The sequence below is a fragment of the Nematolebias whitei genome, chromosome 1 (assembly GCF_014905685.2).
Source record: "Nematolebias whitei isolate Nwh7 chromosome 1, NemWhi1, whole genome shotgun sequence".
NCBI lineage: Eukaryota > Metazoa > Chordata > Actinopteri > Cyprinodontiformes > Rivulidae > Nematolebias > Nematolebias whitei.
This window is the reverse complement of record NC_056498.1, coordinates 73,359,316-73,373,132: the sequence shown is the minus strand read 5'-3', so window position 1 is coordinate 73,373,132 and position 13,817 is coordinate 73,359,316. Positions and strand designations below refer to the sequence as shown.

Sequence of the window (13,817 nt, the reverse complement as noted above, 5' to 3'; positions counted from 1 at the left end):
GGACATCAAGACAGGGAGGGGGAGACTGAAACACACTGAAATCCTGAGAGACGTATCCTTAATCCACACAGAATGTTTCTTTAACAACCAACAATGTTTTGTGTTTCATGACTTAAGAAGCCTTCTGGATGGAAGGTGAAACGTTTCGGCACACAAAAAAAGATACCGTTCGGATGACCTGACTGAAAATTGTTGAACCAACAATTTTCAGTCAGGTCATCTGGACGGTTTCTCTTTTTGTGCTGAGACGTTTTGCCCGTCATCCAACGGACTCCTTTAGTCTGAGGAAACACCAAACAAAACTGATTCTCCACTAACAGCTTACTCCAAAGTGGGGGGAAAAACAAACAAACAAAGTTTTTTACAGAAACATCAGTGTTTCAGGAGCCCCTGAAAGGTATTTTTTAAAAAGGGTTTCCAGTGAGAAAACCTTGAAATACTGCCTTTGTGTTTTACTATAGACAGCGTACATTTTTTTTAAATTTACCCTTTATTTATCCAGGTAGTCTCATTGAGCCACGAGAACTCATTTTCAAGATAGACCTGTTTAGGGAGCACATGGTGGGGGTTAAGGGCCTTGTTCGGGGGCCCAGGGTGGAGCGAATGAGGGTGGAGGCAGGTGTGGGTGTTTCATCTTTTCCACCCACATTTTGATGTTGACGGTACCGGGAGTTGAACCTACGACTTTCCAATCACAGGCCCATCTTCTAACCTCTGCGCCACCATTCCCCCACCAACACAGTAAACACAGTCTTGAGAAGTATGACGCCGAACACACACCTCTAATCTAACCTATGACCCAAACATGACAGAGCATCAACAGTGACATCACAGGAAATGTTTCCATTGTGAAAAATACAAACTAAAGTGTGAATGCTGAGTACTGAATGAGTGCTGAAATCTGTTAAAGAAATCAAAACTGAGTTGTATAATATAAAAATGCAAAACAGAAGCTAAAAGGAGCATAACAGCAAAAACCTCAAATGAGCAGAACATGATCTAAAAGCTAAAACAAGCAGAAGAGCAGCTAAAAGCTAAAATTATCAAAACATAAGCAAGAACAAAGTTAAGAGCTAAGACTGGCGAAACCATAGTGACAATGTAAAAGAGGACAACAATAGCCAAAAGCTCAAGTTAGCAAAACTATAGCTTAAAGCTAAACTTAGCCAGCAAAACTAAAAGCTAAAATTAGCAAAAACTGTTGGTAAAAGTGGCATAAAAAGACAAATACAAATAAGTGTGTTGGAGCAGGTTTCAAAAGGAACAATGTTTTAAATTAAATAAGAGATCTCACTTTACTTAGATGGGGTCATCTATTTTAAATTATATAATTTTTAAAGGCATAAAAGGTATAAAAATCCAAAAGTCACAGTACACTATTCCTGATCAAGTCGAATGATTTGATATATGAAATATTAAAATAGCACAAAGTATGCAACAGGAGTTGCAAAAAACACAACAAAACAATAAACATGAAAACAAAAGTGTGAATATTTAAGTAAAATATTTGACTCTTAAGATATTCTTCCAGTTTGGTCACAGCACCGAGTGCTCCAGACCACTGGGACTACTGATGCCTCGGCTCCTCACAACCTCTGCATTTCCTCTTTCAGCTCTTGGCATTTCTCCAGCTGCTCCTTCTTCCTGATGTTACAGTCACTTGGGATACACGTACCACCACTGCCTTCTTCGTTGTCGACCACCACGATGACTGGTTGGTTAGCATCACCTCTTAGTCTGGATCTGACAGTCCCACAGTATCTGAACTCTGTCATTCACCACCGCCCGAGTTTCCCATTTTGACTGTGGGGCCTCCAGTTCATACTCGGCACAGACGTTCCTGTATATTATTCCAGCCACTTATCACGTTCCATGTATGCATTGCCTGCCTGGATCTTACAAGGATGCGCTGTCTCAGGGACATCTTTGCAGGGCCTGCATCTTGGGTCTTGTCTGGTATGGTAGACTAGACCCTGGTCTTTATTGTTCTTGTGTTGCCATGATGAGTGCCTCTCTGCTGCTCTTAAGTCCGTCTTTAGCCACTTGTTCATTCTGCAGGTGGAACATGCCATGCAGGGTCTTATCTCTCCTCCTCTTCCACACTGAGTTTCTGCTGATCATTCACTCATCAGTTCATCATCCGGGGCTTTCCTCCTCATTAGTTGTTTCATCCAGTAGTGGCTTGGACACTCACTAGTCCTCTGCCTCCCTCAGTCTCAGGGTGTTCATTGTGAGGAGCTTCTGATGTCAGAGCCTTCTATCTCATTTGGCTAAAGTAAATCTGATGTCTGGCACTACATGCACATACTTGGTTGTAGCTGACTTCCTTGTGGCTTCATCCTTTTATTATATGAAAAGCAATTATTCTGACTGCTGTTACTCGTTTGTATGTCTGTGGCCATTTTATTTATTTATTTTACCTGAGACACCAGTAAAACTTCATCTTTAACCACTGTCTAAGGCAAACGATTACATGTTGCACGTGTCTGTGTTCATTCACATGTAGTTAGAAAGACATGAATCACTGGACAGATTATGATGAATTGCTTATAAAACATATTAAATGTAGGCCCTACATCAACAACATGGTCACAACAGCTAAGCAAACGATTATTATAACTGAATCATATATACATGGATGGATTTAAAAAATCACACACCATTTGCAGATGATGTGGTCCTGTTGGCGTCATCGTGCTGTGGTCTTCAGATCTCAGTGGAGCGGTTTGAAGCACCTGGGACTGTGAGGAACAGCTCCTCCTGATATTAGACCAGAAAAGGGTGAATTGTTTTCTCTGGGTTGAGAGTGAGGTGATACCTCTTGTAGAAGAGTTCAAGTATCTCGGGGTTTTGTTTCATGAGTGAGGGAAGAATGGAGAGTGAGATCAACAGACAGATTGAAGTAGCATCTGCAGTATTGTGGACTCTGTGCCGGTTTGTTGTGGTGAAGAGGGAGTTGAGCTTTGACGAACCCCTCCGTTTACCTGTCAGGACCCTCACCTGGTCACAAACTTTGGGCAGTGGCCAAAAGAACAAGACCTTAGAGTTGGTCAAAATGAGTTTCCTCTGCAGGGTAGCTGGACTTTCCCTTAGAGATATGCAAGAAGTTCAGTTATCCAGGAGAGATTCAGTAGAACCGCTGCTCCTCCACACCCAGAGGAGCCAGGCGAGGTGGATCGAGCATCTGGTAAGGATGTCACCTGAATGTCACCTGGACACCTTTAGGGAGGTTTTATGGGCATGTCTGATTGGGAAGAGGCCCTGGGGAAGAACCAGGACACACTGGAGAGACTATGTCTCTCAGCTGGCCTGGAAACATCTGGGTCCAACCAGAAGAGCTGGAAGAGCTGGCTGTGGAGAGAGAGGTCTGTACCACCCTACTCAAGCTGCTGCCCCCCCCCCCCCCCCCCCCCCCCCCGACTGTGGTGCATGCAGAAGATGGATTAATTTGTTGTATTAGTAGCAGCGTCACTCCAAAAACATTTGGAGTATTACACATTATGTTGTATTTTTGCTTTAAAACTTTGGTATTGCTGGCATGAACCATGTCTGTTAGCAAAAATTTCTCAATCGTTGGACTGACACTGAAGCTTGCAGTAAGTAATCATTGTACATGCACAACTTGGTAATAGCTATAGTGACCACAATTGATCCATATAAGTCATGACAAGAATGGCTTTAACTGTCGAGTTTAGATGAGTTAAAAAACTTGGTGTGGTAGTAGCTGACAGTCGTTCACAACACACTCCGAGCACGACACACTGTCCAACATCCTAAATGTTAAACTGCCACACTGTTAGCAAATAATGACATGAACCATTTGACTCTCAGGAAGTAATCACTGGATGTTTGACCAACTTTTGGCATTAATTCAAGATGGCCACCAACCTCAAATTGGTCATATTTACAGACGATGACCTAATGTATGTTTGTAGTCATCATATCTACACGAGACATTGGTTGAACTTTGAGTTGTAACAATTATTGAACCGTATTGTTTTATCTTTATGTTCAATTTTGCACTCAGTCTGGTAAAGGAAAATTCATTTTTATTACACAAAGAAATAACATAAAGGCAACAAAAATAAAAGAGAACGATTTGTTGAAGTGTGACCGTGTCTAGAGCCCTGCGAGGTGATCTTAATCCTGACTGCTGCCTGTAAATGGATCAGCTGTCGGACGTCTATCCCATTTAGTTAAACATGATTCTACCCCCACCCCCTCAATGATAAATTCCTTCAAACATCCAGAACATTCACATACAAACACAGAACCAAAGCAGATTTTCTGTTTTTAATCACAAATCAATGGCTTACAAAACTAATAATCATTCTGTGGATCCTGTTGATTGAAGAAATAAAAAGAAATGATGTGGATTTGGTGACGGGCGTGTTTGAAGGTGTGGGCGGACGCTCTATTTATGTTTGTGTTTGCTGTTTTTATCTGAGCGCACGGCTCTGGACCAGACACGTGGCAGAGCTGCTTTTCCACTGGTGTCTGCAGCAAACCATCTGTGCACCATCACCATGGGGACCCATAAATGATTGTCGCAGCTCCTCGTCTTCAAAGCTCCTAGCGATCGTTCCGTCCATCTGTCCGTCCCTCGGTTGCTACAAGTATCTCTGCAGAAGCTGCTTCCTGGTTTACGTCTGGTTCCCATCTGTCTCCAGGTGCGGTCCTCATGGAGATTTGGTGTTCAGAACCTCAACGGTCTTGCGGCCGTAGTGCCAGTAGCTGTATCCTGATGCTGCTGTGGTCACAGCTGTAACGTACCTGCAGCACCAGAAAAAAACAAACATCACCTGAAACCATCCGGAGTTTCAGACCAGCTCAGTTGTTCAGTTTCAGATGAAAAGGCAGTGAGCTTTGACCATTTATCCATTAGTGCATTGCGCCCCCTCATGGTTGTGTCTGGTAAACACTGGACCAGAACCAAAGCTAAGCCACATGTTCACTGACCTTCAGAACACAAAATGCAACAAACTACAATAAACACATTAGTGTTTAATCAGACAAAATGTTTTATGTGTCGAACTAAGTAAAATTAAACTTTTCACATGTTCACAAGTGATTTACACGTTTTAAACATTTCTTTTGTCATAATCACAATGAAGTTAAAACTCGTTTGTGTGTAATATTTGTTCTAATAAAACGACAGGCTTAAATAAAGTAAAACATAGAACAAACAATTATCTCTCATGTTACTTAAAACCACGTCCTAATGGTAATAAGTTTGAATTTTGGACTAAGATCAACCAAGACATCACTCAACACAAACACGGCACATTGTACGCTCAATGCACAAACAATTAACATATTTTCCACCGTACATGTGGCACCGCCTTATAAGTCACATCAGTCCAAATATGTCTAATAAAGTGGGAAAAAAAACATAATACAACACTTTGGTGTATAAGTCGCATGTATTATGCGTCAACGCTCACCACTTGGAAATGTGGGCTGGTGTTGTGCCAAAAATCGATTGGCTGCCAAATGGCGGCCGTGGTAGCGTGCGTGGGAGGATTTTAACAAGAATTGAACAAGATTAACACTTAAAAACAATTATTTGTTTGTTCGAAATTATAACAAAGTTGTGTCTCAGGTTAACTTTTACTTAATTCATGTATTTTGACGTCAAATCAGCTGCATTTCAAAAGCTGATACGCCGAAACATGAACGCGCAGAGGGCGACTCGCTGTGCGTTTCTTCAAAATTTAACAAGATAACCATCTAAAAACAATTATTAATTTGCTCGACATTATAGTAAAGATGTGTCTCAGTCTAACTTTTACTTAATGCACTTTAATGGTCAAATTAGCTGCACTTCACGGGGGCAATGCAGCGAAATTAAGCTGATTTGAGGGTTGTTCCAGGCGAGCTGGACGAAGGTGGCAGGCTATGGCAAGCCAACTGTGTCATTATTAGCCACTTTTACCCATTACATGAAGGCATGCCATACGATAGAGTGCCATCTAGTGGCTGAAAATGGTAGTGTCCAATATTTTCAGTCAGAATGAATGAAAACGGCCATACCTCAGCAAAAAAATAGTTTATAAATATGGGGAAAAAACATAAATGCACTAAGATGCTTCGGTGTATAAGTCGCAGGGCATGTAAATTATGCAAAAAACTGTGACTTATAGGGCGAAAAATACGGTATAAAACAATACAGCATCTATAGCAAGCAAAGGCCTTTTCTCAACATTGAACCCTTGTTAGATTATACCTTTGCACCTTTGTTGTCTTGCTGGGATTCAAGGGAGTAACTTTTTTGGTTTAAGATCCAACATGATTAGCAAAAACACTGATTGTTAGGTGTTCAGAAAAGGGCAAAGTTCAGCATGTGGCTGGAGCTGTAGGATCCTCTCTGTGATCCATTAAAATGTCCTGAGTCAGATTTCCACTACAGCTCACTCTGAGTTGTATTAAAACAGATTCACCCCACTTGACCCACGCAGGGTGTCACAACAAGCAGCATTTATGTGCTTGACCGAGGTGAATCTATTTGCAATAATGTTTGTGTTACACAAAAGGCACAGAACAACGCAGCAACCAAAGAGCAGATGATTGAATATTGTTTGGAGTGAGTGGTTTACCATAAGCTCTGCAGCAGGACGCTGTCAGTGTACTGGAAGACTGGAGCAGCCAGGGACGCTGCAACCAGGCACAGCTGGATGGCTGTGTTCACCTGCAAACATCAAGAGGATACCATCAAATGTGAGAAAACTAAATCTTCCACTTAATGTTTACAAGTAAAACTAAATTTCCTGCCAACCAATAGGATCCTGTATGTCTGCATATCTAATGGATGTCAGACGTCACAAAAAAGACTGAATGTGAGGACGTTTGTTTTTTTATTTTAGAGTCTGTAAAACAAATAGTCAAACTGATTGTTTGATATGAAAGCACGGTTTCTGCTCCACTTACAGCTTTTAAAGCAGCGGTTCTCTAACTACGGGGCGAGACCCGTACAGGAAAACGGGGTCCAGGTTTACTACAGGGGGCACGTGACCACTCACTTCTGTTTTAATACTCGGGACAAAAAAATTGCAAGAAAAACCAACATTTAGATGTTGCAACATAACATTTAAGACTAACTTTGATCAAAATCAGCTTTGTACTTACAAAAACACTCAAAATCTAAATTTGAGGTAAAAATCAAGTCATGTGTAGCAGAACATGTAATCAGTGGTTACATTACATTTAGCGGATTAGCGTTTATGCTAACTTTGAAAACTTTTAGCAGAATTTACTTTTGCTAAATTAAAATCTGGTAAATTCAAGTTTGTACGTTTTTAAAGACAGTTCTCTGCACTAAAATCATACAGGAGAATGGTGAATGACATGGGACGGAGCTATGCTACACTATGTAGAGCTGAGCAAAGCTAAGCACCACCTGCTGATGTCACCACTCTTGCAGCACTTTCTCCCCTCATATCTACTGCTAACAGTCTGACTGTTGGTGACTCATGGTGTCACTTTAGACTCTTTTACATAAATCCCAAACCAAACCAGAACAGGAATGGAACACACTCAGAAACATTGTAAACAGTCAGAAACATTGTAAACGGTCAGAAACATTGCAAACGGTCAGAAACATTGTAAACAGTCAGAAACATTGTAAACAGTCAGAAACATTGTAAACAGTCAGAAACATTGCAGGCATTATTCCTATCCAGCATGTTTTGAAACGCTCACAAAGTCTCTGGGACGTGACTCTCTCACACATTTCACATATCTTTACTTTATGAATGAATGAATGAATGAATGCCTTTTACTGCCACTATATCCATGTATAATGAGAAAAGCAACTCCACTCACAGTACAAACATATACAGAAGCAAAAAATAAAAACAAATAAAAGTATGCTATAACAGTAGTACAGTAGTCCCTCGCTACTTTGCGGTTTTTCAAAGTAAGATTGGCCATGACACACAATTGACTGATTGATGGATGAGCTGCACAAAAAGCAAGACATTTTTATTTAAAACAAAATATTTGAAATTATTTAGCACCTGCTGCACCTGTGTGCAGCCCACACTACAGAAGCTTCCTCCCACAGCAGAAGTGGGCGTGGCCAAGAGCGCTGGCAGAGTTCATGACATTTTGGGAGTTTAGAAACATTGTTTAGAATACTGCAAGTGTGTGCGAAGGGTTTAAAACACCTATATATATATATATATATATATATATATATATATATATACACACACTACTACTTGCACTGCTATTTCTACTTCACAGTTTTTCACTTATCGTGGGGCTTCAGGGTACGGATCCCCTGCGATAAACAAGGAACTACTGTAGAAGCATGGCACTAAAACAGTAGTGGCATTTTCACACTGCATTGTGCAATACTAAAAAAGTTAAATCTGGTCCTCCGGACATTCAAAAAAAAACACAAAACAAAGCAAATCAACAAAAAATGTAGAAACGTTTCGTCTCTCATCCGAGAGACTTACTCTTTTTTAGATTTTTCAACCTGGATTATTGAGCATGCATCAGGATATTGTGCAATACTGTTTATAAATTAAGTAGTTAGATATGTAAAACATGTTAATCAATGCATATTAGGTGTGTAAAAGCAAGTCCAGGGGTATGGAAGGTTAGGCTGTTCTTGAGTCTGTTTTCGTTCTGCTGCACCTGTAGCGCCGCCCTGAGGGCAGCAGATCAAACAATTTAAAACCAGGGTGAGAGCTGTCCTTGATCATCCCTCTACGGGATTTGTAAATATCCATCAGGGAGGGGAGAGGGCATCCAATGATGTTCTGTGCTGCATTTACTACTAATAATAATGAATACAAACAGATTTTACTGAGAGAATATTGATGATATTGCACATCATCTTTGTAGTTAGTTTATAAAAGCAGTTAACCACAAAGAGGATCACCAAAGTGCGTTAATTAAAGTAAATGACACGAGGGAGACGTCCGACACACATTGAATGCATCACTGCTTCAGCACAGCAGAGTTCTGCTCTGTCTCTGTGGTTCTGATGGACCGGATTCATTTATGAAAGCTCATCTCTGAACAGGACATGGAGGCTTACTTGTGAGTTATGAACCATTCTTAGTCGTGTTTACTTACAATGTTGTCAATTTACAGACAGTCGTACAGTGTCAGAGACAGCAGTGGATGACAAAAGTTAGCCCTTTAGCGTTAGCATCCGATAATTTTTTTAAACATCTGTTTAGTGGATTAGCATTACAGGAGCTAATTTGTAACAGTCTTCACAGTATCCTAATTTTCTGAATTCCTGTTTCCGTGGGTTTTATGAGCTGGAAGCCCAAATTATGTAAAAATAAACAAATAAATACTTGAAATTGATTAAATTGTGGGTCCTGAATCTATCATCTATTAAAGATCAACTTTCTGAATGGAATTATGGAAGTTAAAACAACTTTTCCATGATATGCTAATTTTTTGGAAAGGGTCTGTATATATGTACCAGTATGTGTTGCCATGGTGGTGTGCAAAAAAACAAAAATAAAAGCCTTGTTTACATGAGAACCTCTGGAAAGGTTTGTGTTTATTTAATGTTTATTGGGATGAATAAACAAAAATAGAGCAAGTTTACAAGGAAGCGCTGTCGTTTTCATGCCAGGTAGGGTTGCCAGATAAGAAATTATGAACTATTGTAATGTCACTTTAAAATTATTGTATTTTGACCCAAACTATCATCAGTACCAAGTGAGGGTGTTGTAAGATGAGATGTGTGTTGTGTTTGGTGCACATGCGCACACAGGAACACGTGAAAACAGGAATGTTCCTTTGGACCGAGGATGTTGTAGGTTTTACTACTACGTGTTGAAAAAGGGTAAGAGGCACAAAAAAACCCACTCTGCTCTCTGACATTGAAACTGTTGTTAATTAAGAAAAACTTTTCAGCGCAGTCGCCTGTAGTGCAACTTCACACCTGCGGAGTATCTCACACCTCTGCGGGGCTCCCCCGAAAACCTCCCCTCAGACCTGGATTCAGAAACTTTCGGTTTCACAGAGAACGAGGCTGTCGTCGTGCACACGAACAACCAAACAGCAGAAAGCGTCGATTTCACTCAAAAAACACGTGTAAACAAGGCCAAAGAGGTGAGGCGCTTACTCAATGTTTAGCTTTGTCAGACATGTTTAATTCAAAATGTTCAGATTCTATCAAACATGTTTAGAATGTGTTAATGTGATCAGGATTATTTCAATTAGTTTAAAATTTAGTAGCAGCAAATATGTCATTTTTAGGAACTTTATTTGGAAAAAAATGGATGGATGGATGATTTATTAATACCAGGGGAGATGAATAAATTCAAAGTAAGTGGGTAGTGTGTCTCACCTTGCTGATCAAAGTGGGCTTTAGCTGTGCTGTAGTGTAGCAGGGGTTAAAAAACTTACTAAGAGTCACCTGCAGAAAAGAAAAAACAACAGTAAAAGGACACTTTAAACAATTTTTAAATAAATCTTTTAGACACAAATTAATTTCAACCATTTAAAGAAAAATTATGAGATAAAAGAAAGGTACGAGCTATAACAGAGATATAAAGACAATTTTAAGACAGGCTGTCAGCATCTCAAGCCTTTTATTAATAAAATGTAAAAGTAAACAATAGTACAGGGCACATGCGCATAGACATAAAAATGACGAGTAATCACTATTTGGGTCAAAGCTTGCAATAAAACGAAATCTGATGCGACGTGGCTATTCTGTTAGCACTCACTACACCAACGATTAGCTCAGCCTTATAGCCATTTCTGTGGTGGCTAAGGTCAAGTAGCTTGCTAATAAGTTTAATAACACTTTTCAAACCATGTGAACAATTCAAGACCATCCAGCTCCCTAAACATCTCAACAGGTTACATTCACTTGAGCATGAGGCAGTTTCTGTGCCAAACACGTCAGACTGTTGGGAGTGAAATGTTCTGAAAGGTTCTGCTCACCGGTGGAGGCACAGTCTTGTATCTGACCCAGAAGACAGCAGCGATCAAACCGATGTCTCTGAAAATCACTAAAGCTGTCAGTGGAGCTGAAACAGAAGACATCAGGTGATGTTTGTGCTGCTGTTTTAATAGCAGCAACACTAAAACACGAGACAAGCCAGAATCTGACAAACACTGAGTTTAATACCTGGGATAAGTTCAGCGTACGTGAGACTGATGTATAAAATACTGATGAGAATCTTATCAGCCAGAGGGTCAAGAGCGCTGCCTAAAGCAGACTTCTGACTGGGCCACGTCCTCGCAATGAAACCATCCAACTACAGGAGACACAAAAGGACAAAAAGTCACGACATGTAATGGATCATTCTGCTAACAGTTCAGATTTAGAATGAAACTAGCCTCAGTAGTTTTATGTGCAAAAACACCTGAAATCTGACTGGAAAAACAATGAATGAATATTAAGATGAGATCAGTTAAGACAAAATAAAATAAGATAAGAACTTTATTGATCCCGCAGGAAATTGTTGCAGGGGTCGGATCGTCCTCCCCCAGAAAATTTTGAATAAAGCAGAGGCCATTTCCTGCATTCTGGTGTATTTTATCAGGCTGCTAAACATCTACGTTTACCTACATTTGTAAACACGATTCAAGAACTATTTTAGAGATTTTACAGACCAACAGCTCTCCTTGTGTGAATAGAGCAAGTTTCTCTTCTTTCAAGCATCCTAGCCTCGCAGCGTTGAATACTGACGGAACTAATGTAGCGCTAAACTAGCAGCGTGCAAAACAGATGCCTTAGCTAAAATGCTACAGACGTAGCACTCTGCTTCTCTCACACCCCCCCGTCAACAACTGCCAGCACTAACGTGGCGCTAAGCTAGCACGTAAAACAGACGTGTCTCCTCTTCCACCGTGAGCACCCTGCCAAGGCAGAGGACCGAGGAGAATCACTGCATGTGGTGTGGAGTTGTTGAAGGTAACCTGGAAAACCTGGAGTGGACTTTTAGTAGTTTGTGCATTTTATTAAACAAGTGGAATGGATTAGTTTATGAAGAAATAAAAACAGTGCTGGGTGAACTAATATTTCATGGTAAATGTGGGGGTTCCGAATTAATATTTTTTAAATGAGCAGGGGGACAGGTCCCCTTCACATAAAATTGTTGCGACGCCTATATTCGGAAGACTCCTTTGCAAACGTGGTTTGTCAACTAGTTGCAGCCCAGTGACATACAGTGCCTTGTGAAAGTATTCGGACTCCTTGAACTTTTCAACCTTTTGCCACATTTCAGGCTTCAAACATAAAGATATAAAATTTTAATTTTTTGTGAAGAATCAACAACAAGTGGGACACAATCGTGAAGTGGAATGAAATTTATTGGATGTGTCAAACTTTTTTAACAAATAAAAAACTGAAAAGTGGGGCGTGCAATATTATTGGGCCCCCTTGCTTTAATACTTTGTAGCTCCGCCTTTTGCTGCAGTTCCAGCTGCAAGTCTCTTGGGGTTTGTCTCTATCAGTTTTGCACATGGAGACATTGAAATTCTTGCCCATTCTTCTTTGTAAAACAGCTCGAGCTCAGTGAGGTTGGATGGAGAGGGTTTGTGAACAGCAGTCTTCAGCTCTTTCCACAGATTCTCGATTGGATTCAGGTCTGGACTTTGACTTGACCATTCCAACACCTGGATACGTTTATTTGTGAACCATTCCATTGTAGATTTGACTTTATGTTTTGGATCATTGTCTTGTTGGAAGATAAATCTCCGTCCCAGTCTCAAGTCTCTTGCAGACTCAAACAGGTTTTCTTCCAGAATGGTCCTGTATTTGGCCCCATCCATCTTCCCATCAATTCTGACCATCTTCCCTGTCCCTGCTGACGAAAAGCAGGCCCAAACCATGATGCTGCCACCACCATGTTTGACAGTGAGGATGGTGTGTTCAGGGTGATGAGCTGTGTTGCTTTTACGCCAAACATATTGTTTTGCATTGTGGCCAAACAGTTTGATTTTAGTTTCATCTGACCAGAGCACCTTCTTCCACATGTTTGGTGTCTCCCAGGTGCTTGTGACAAACTTTAAACAACACTTTTTATGGATATCTTTGAGAAATGGCTTTCTTCTTGCCACTCTTTCATAAAGGCCAGATTTGTGCAGTGTACGACTGATTGTTGTCCTATGGACAGACTCTCCCACCTCAGCTGTAGATCTCTGCAGTTCATCCAGAGTGATCATGGGCCTCTTGGCTGCATCTTTGATCAGTTTTCTCCTTGTTCGAGATGAAAGTTTAGAGGGACGGCCGGGTCTTGGTAGATTTGCAGTGGTCTGATACTCCTTCCATTTCAATATGATTGCTTGCACAGTGCTCCTTGGGATGTTTAAAGCTTGGGAAATCTTTTTGTATCCAAATCCAGCTTTAAACTTCACAACAGTATCTCGGACCTGCCTGGTGTGTTCCTTGGTCTTCATGATGCTCTCTGTGCTTTGAACAGAACCCTGAGACTATCACAGAGCAGGTGCATTTATACGGAGACTTGATTACAAACAGGTGGATTCTATTGATCATCATCAGTCATTTGGGACAACATTGGATCATTCATAGATCCTCACTGAACTTCTGGAGGGAGTTTGCTGCACTGAAAGTAAAGGGGCCAAATAATATTGCACGCCCACTTTTCAGTTTTTTATTTGTTAAAAAAGTTTGACACATCCAATAAATTACATTCCACTTCACGATTGTGTCCCACTTGTTGTTGATTCTTCACAAAAAATTAACATTTTATATCTTTATGTTTGAAGCCTGAAATATGGCAAAAGGTTGAAAAGTTCAAGGGGGCCGAATACTTTCACAAGGCATCTCAAGACTTATGTAGTTTTCCTCAGAACCCCCCCCCCCC

General features: G+C 40.6%; 1 protein-coding gene across 1 annotated transcript in view; it reads right to left on the bottom strand.

Annotated features, from left to right (window-relative positions):
* Window positions 1-4,133: 4,133 nt before the first annotated feature.
* crls1 (cardiolipin synthase 1) overlaps window positions 4,134-13,817 on the bottom strand; it is a 23,202-nt gene continuing 13,518 nt past the window's right edge. Inside the window, exons 3-7 of the mRNA XM_037687410.1 lie at window positions 11,114-11,243; window positions 10,927-11,012; window positions 10,325-10,393; window positions 6,597-6,688; window positions 4,134-4,773 (exon numbers count right to left, since the gene is read on the bottom strand). Coding sequence (XP_037543338.1) covers window positions 4,680-4,773; window positions 6,597-6,688; window positions 10,325-10,393; window positions 10,927-11,012; window positions 11,114-11,243 — 471 coding nt within the window. The 3' untranslated portion in view covers window positions 4,134-4,679. The remainder of the gene's footprint in view (window positions 4,774-6,596; window positions 6,689-10,324; window positions 10,394-10,926; window positions 11,013-11,113; window positions 11,244-13,817) is intronic.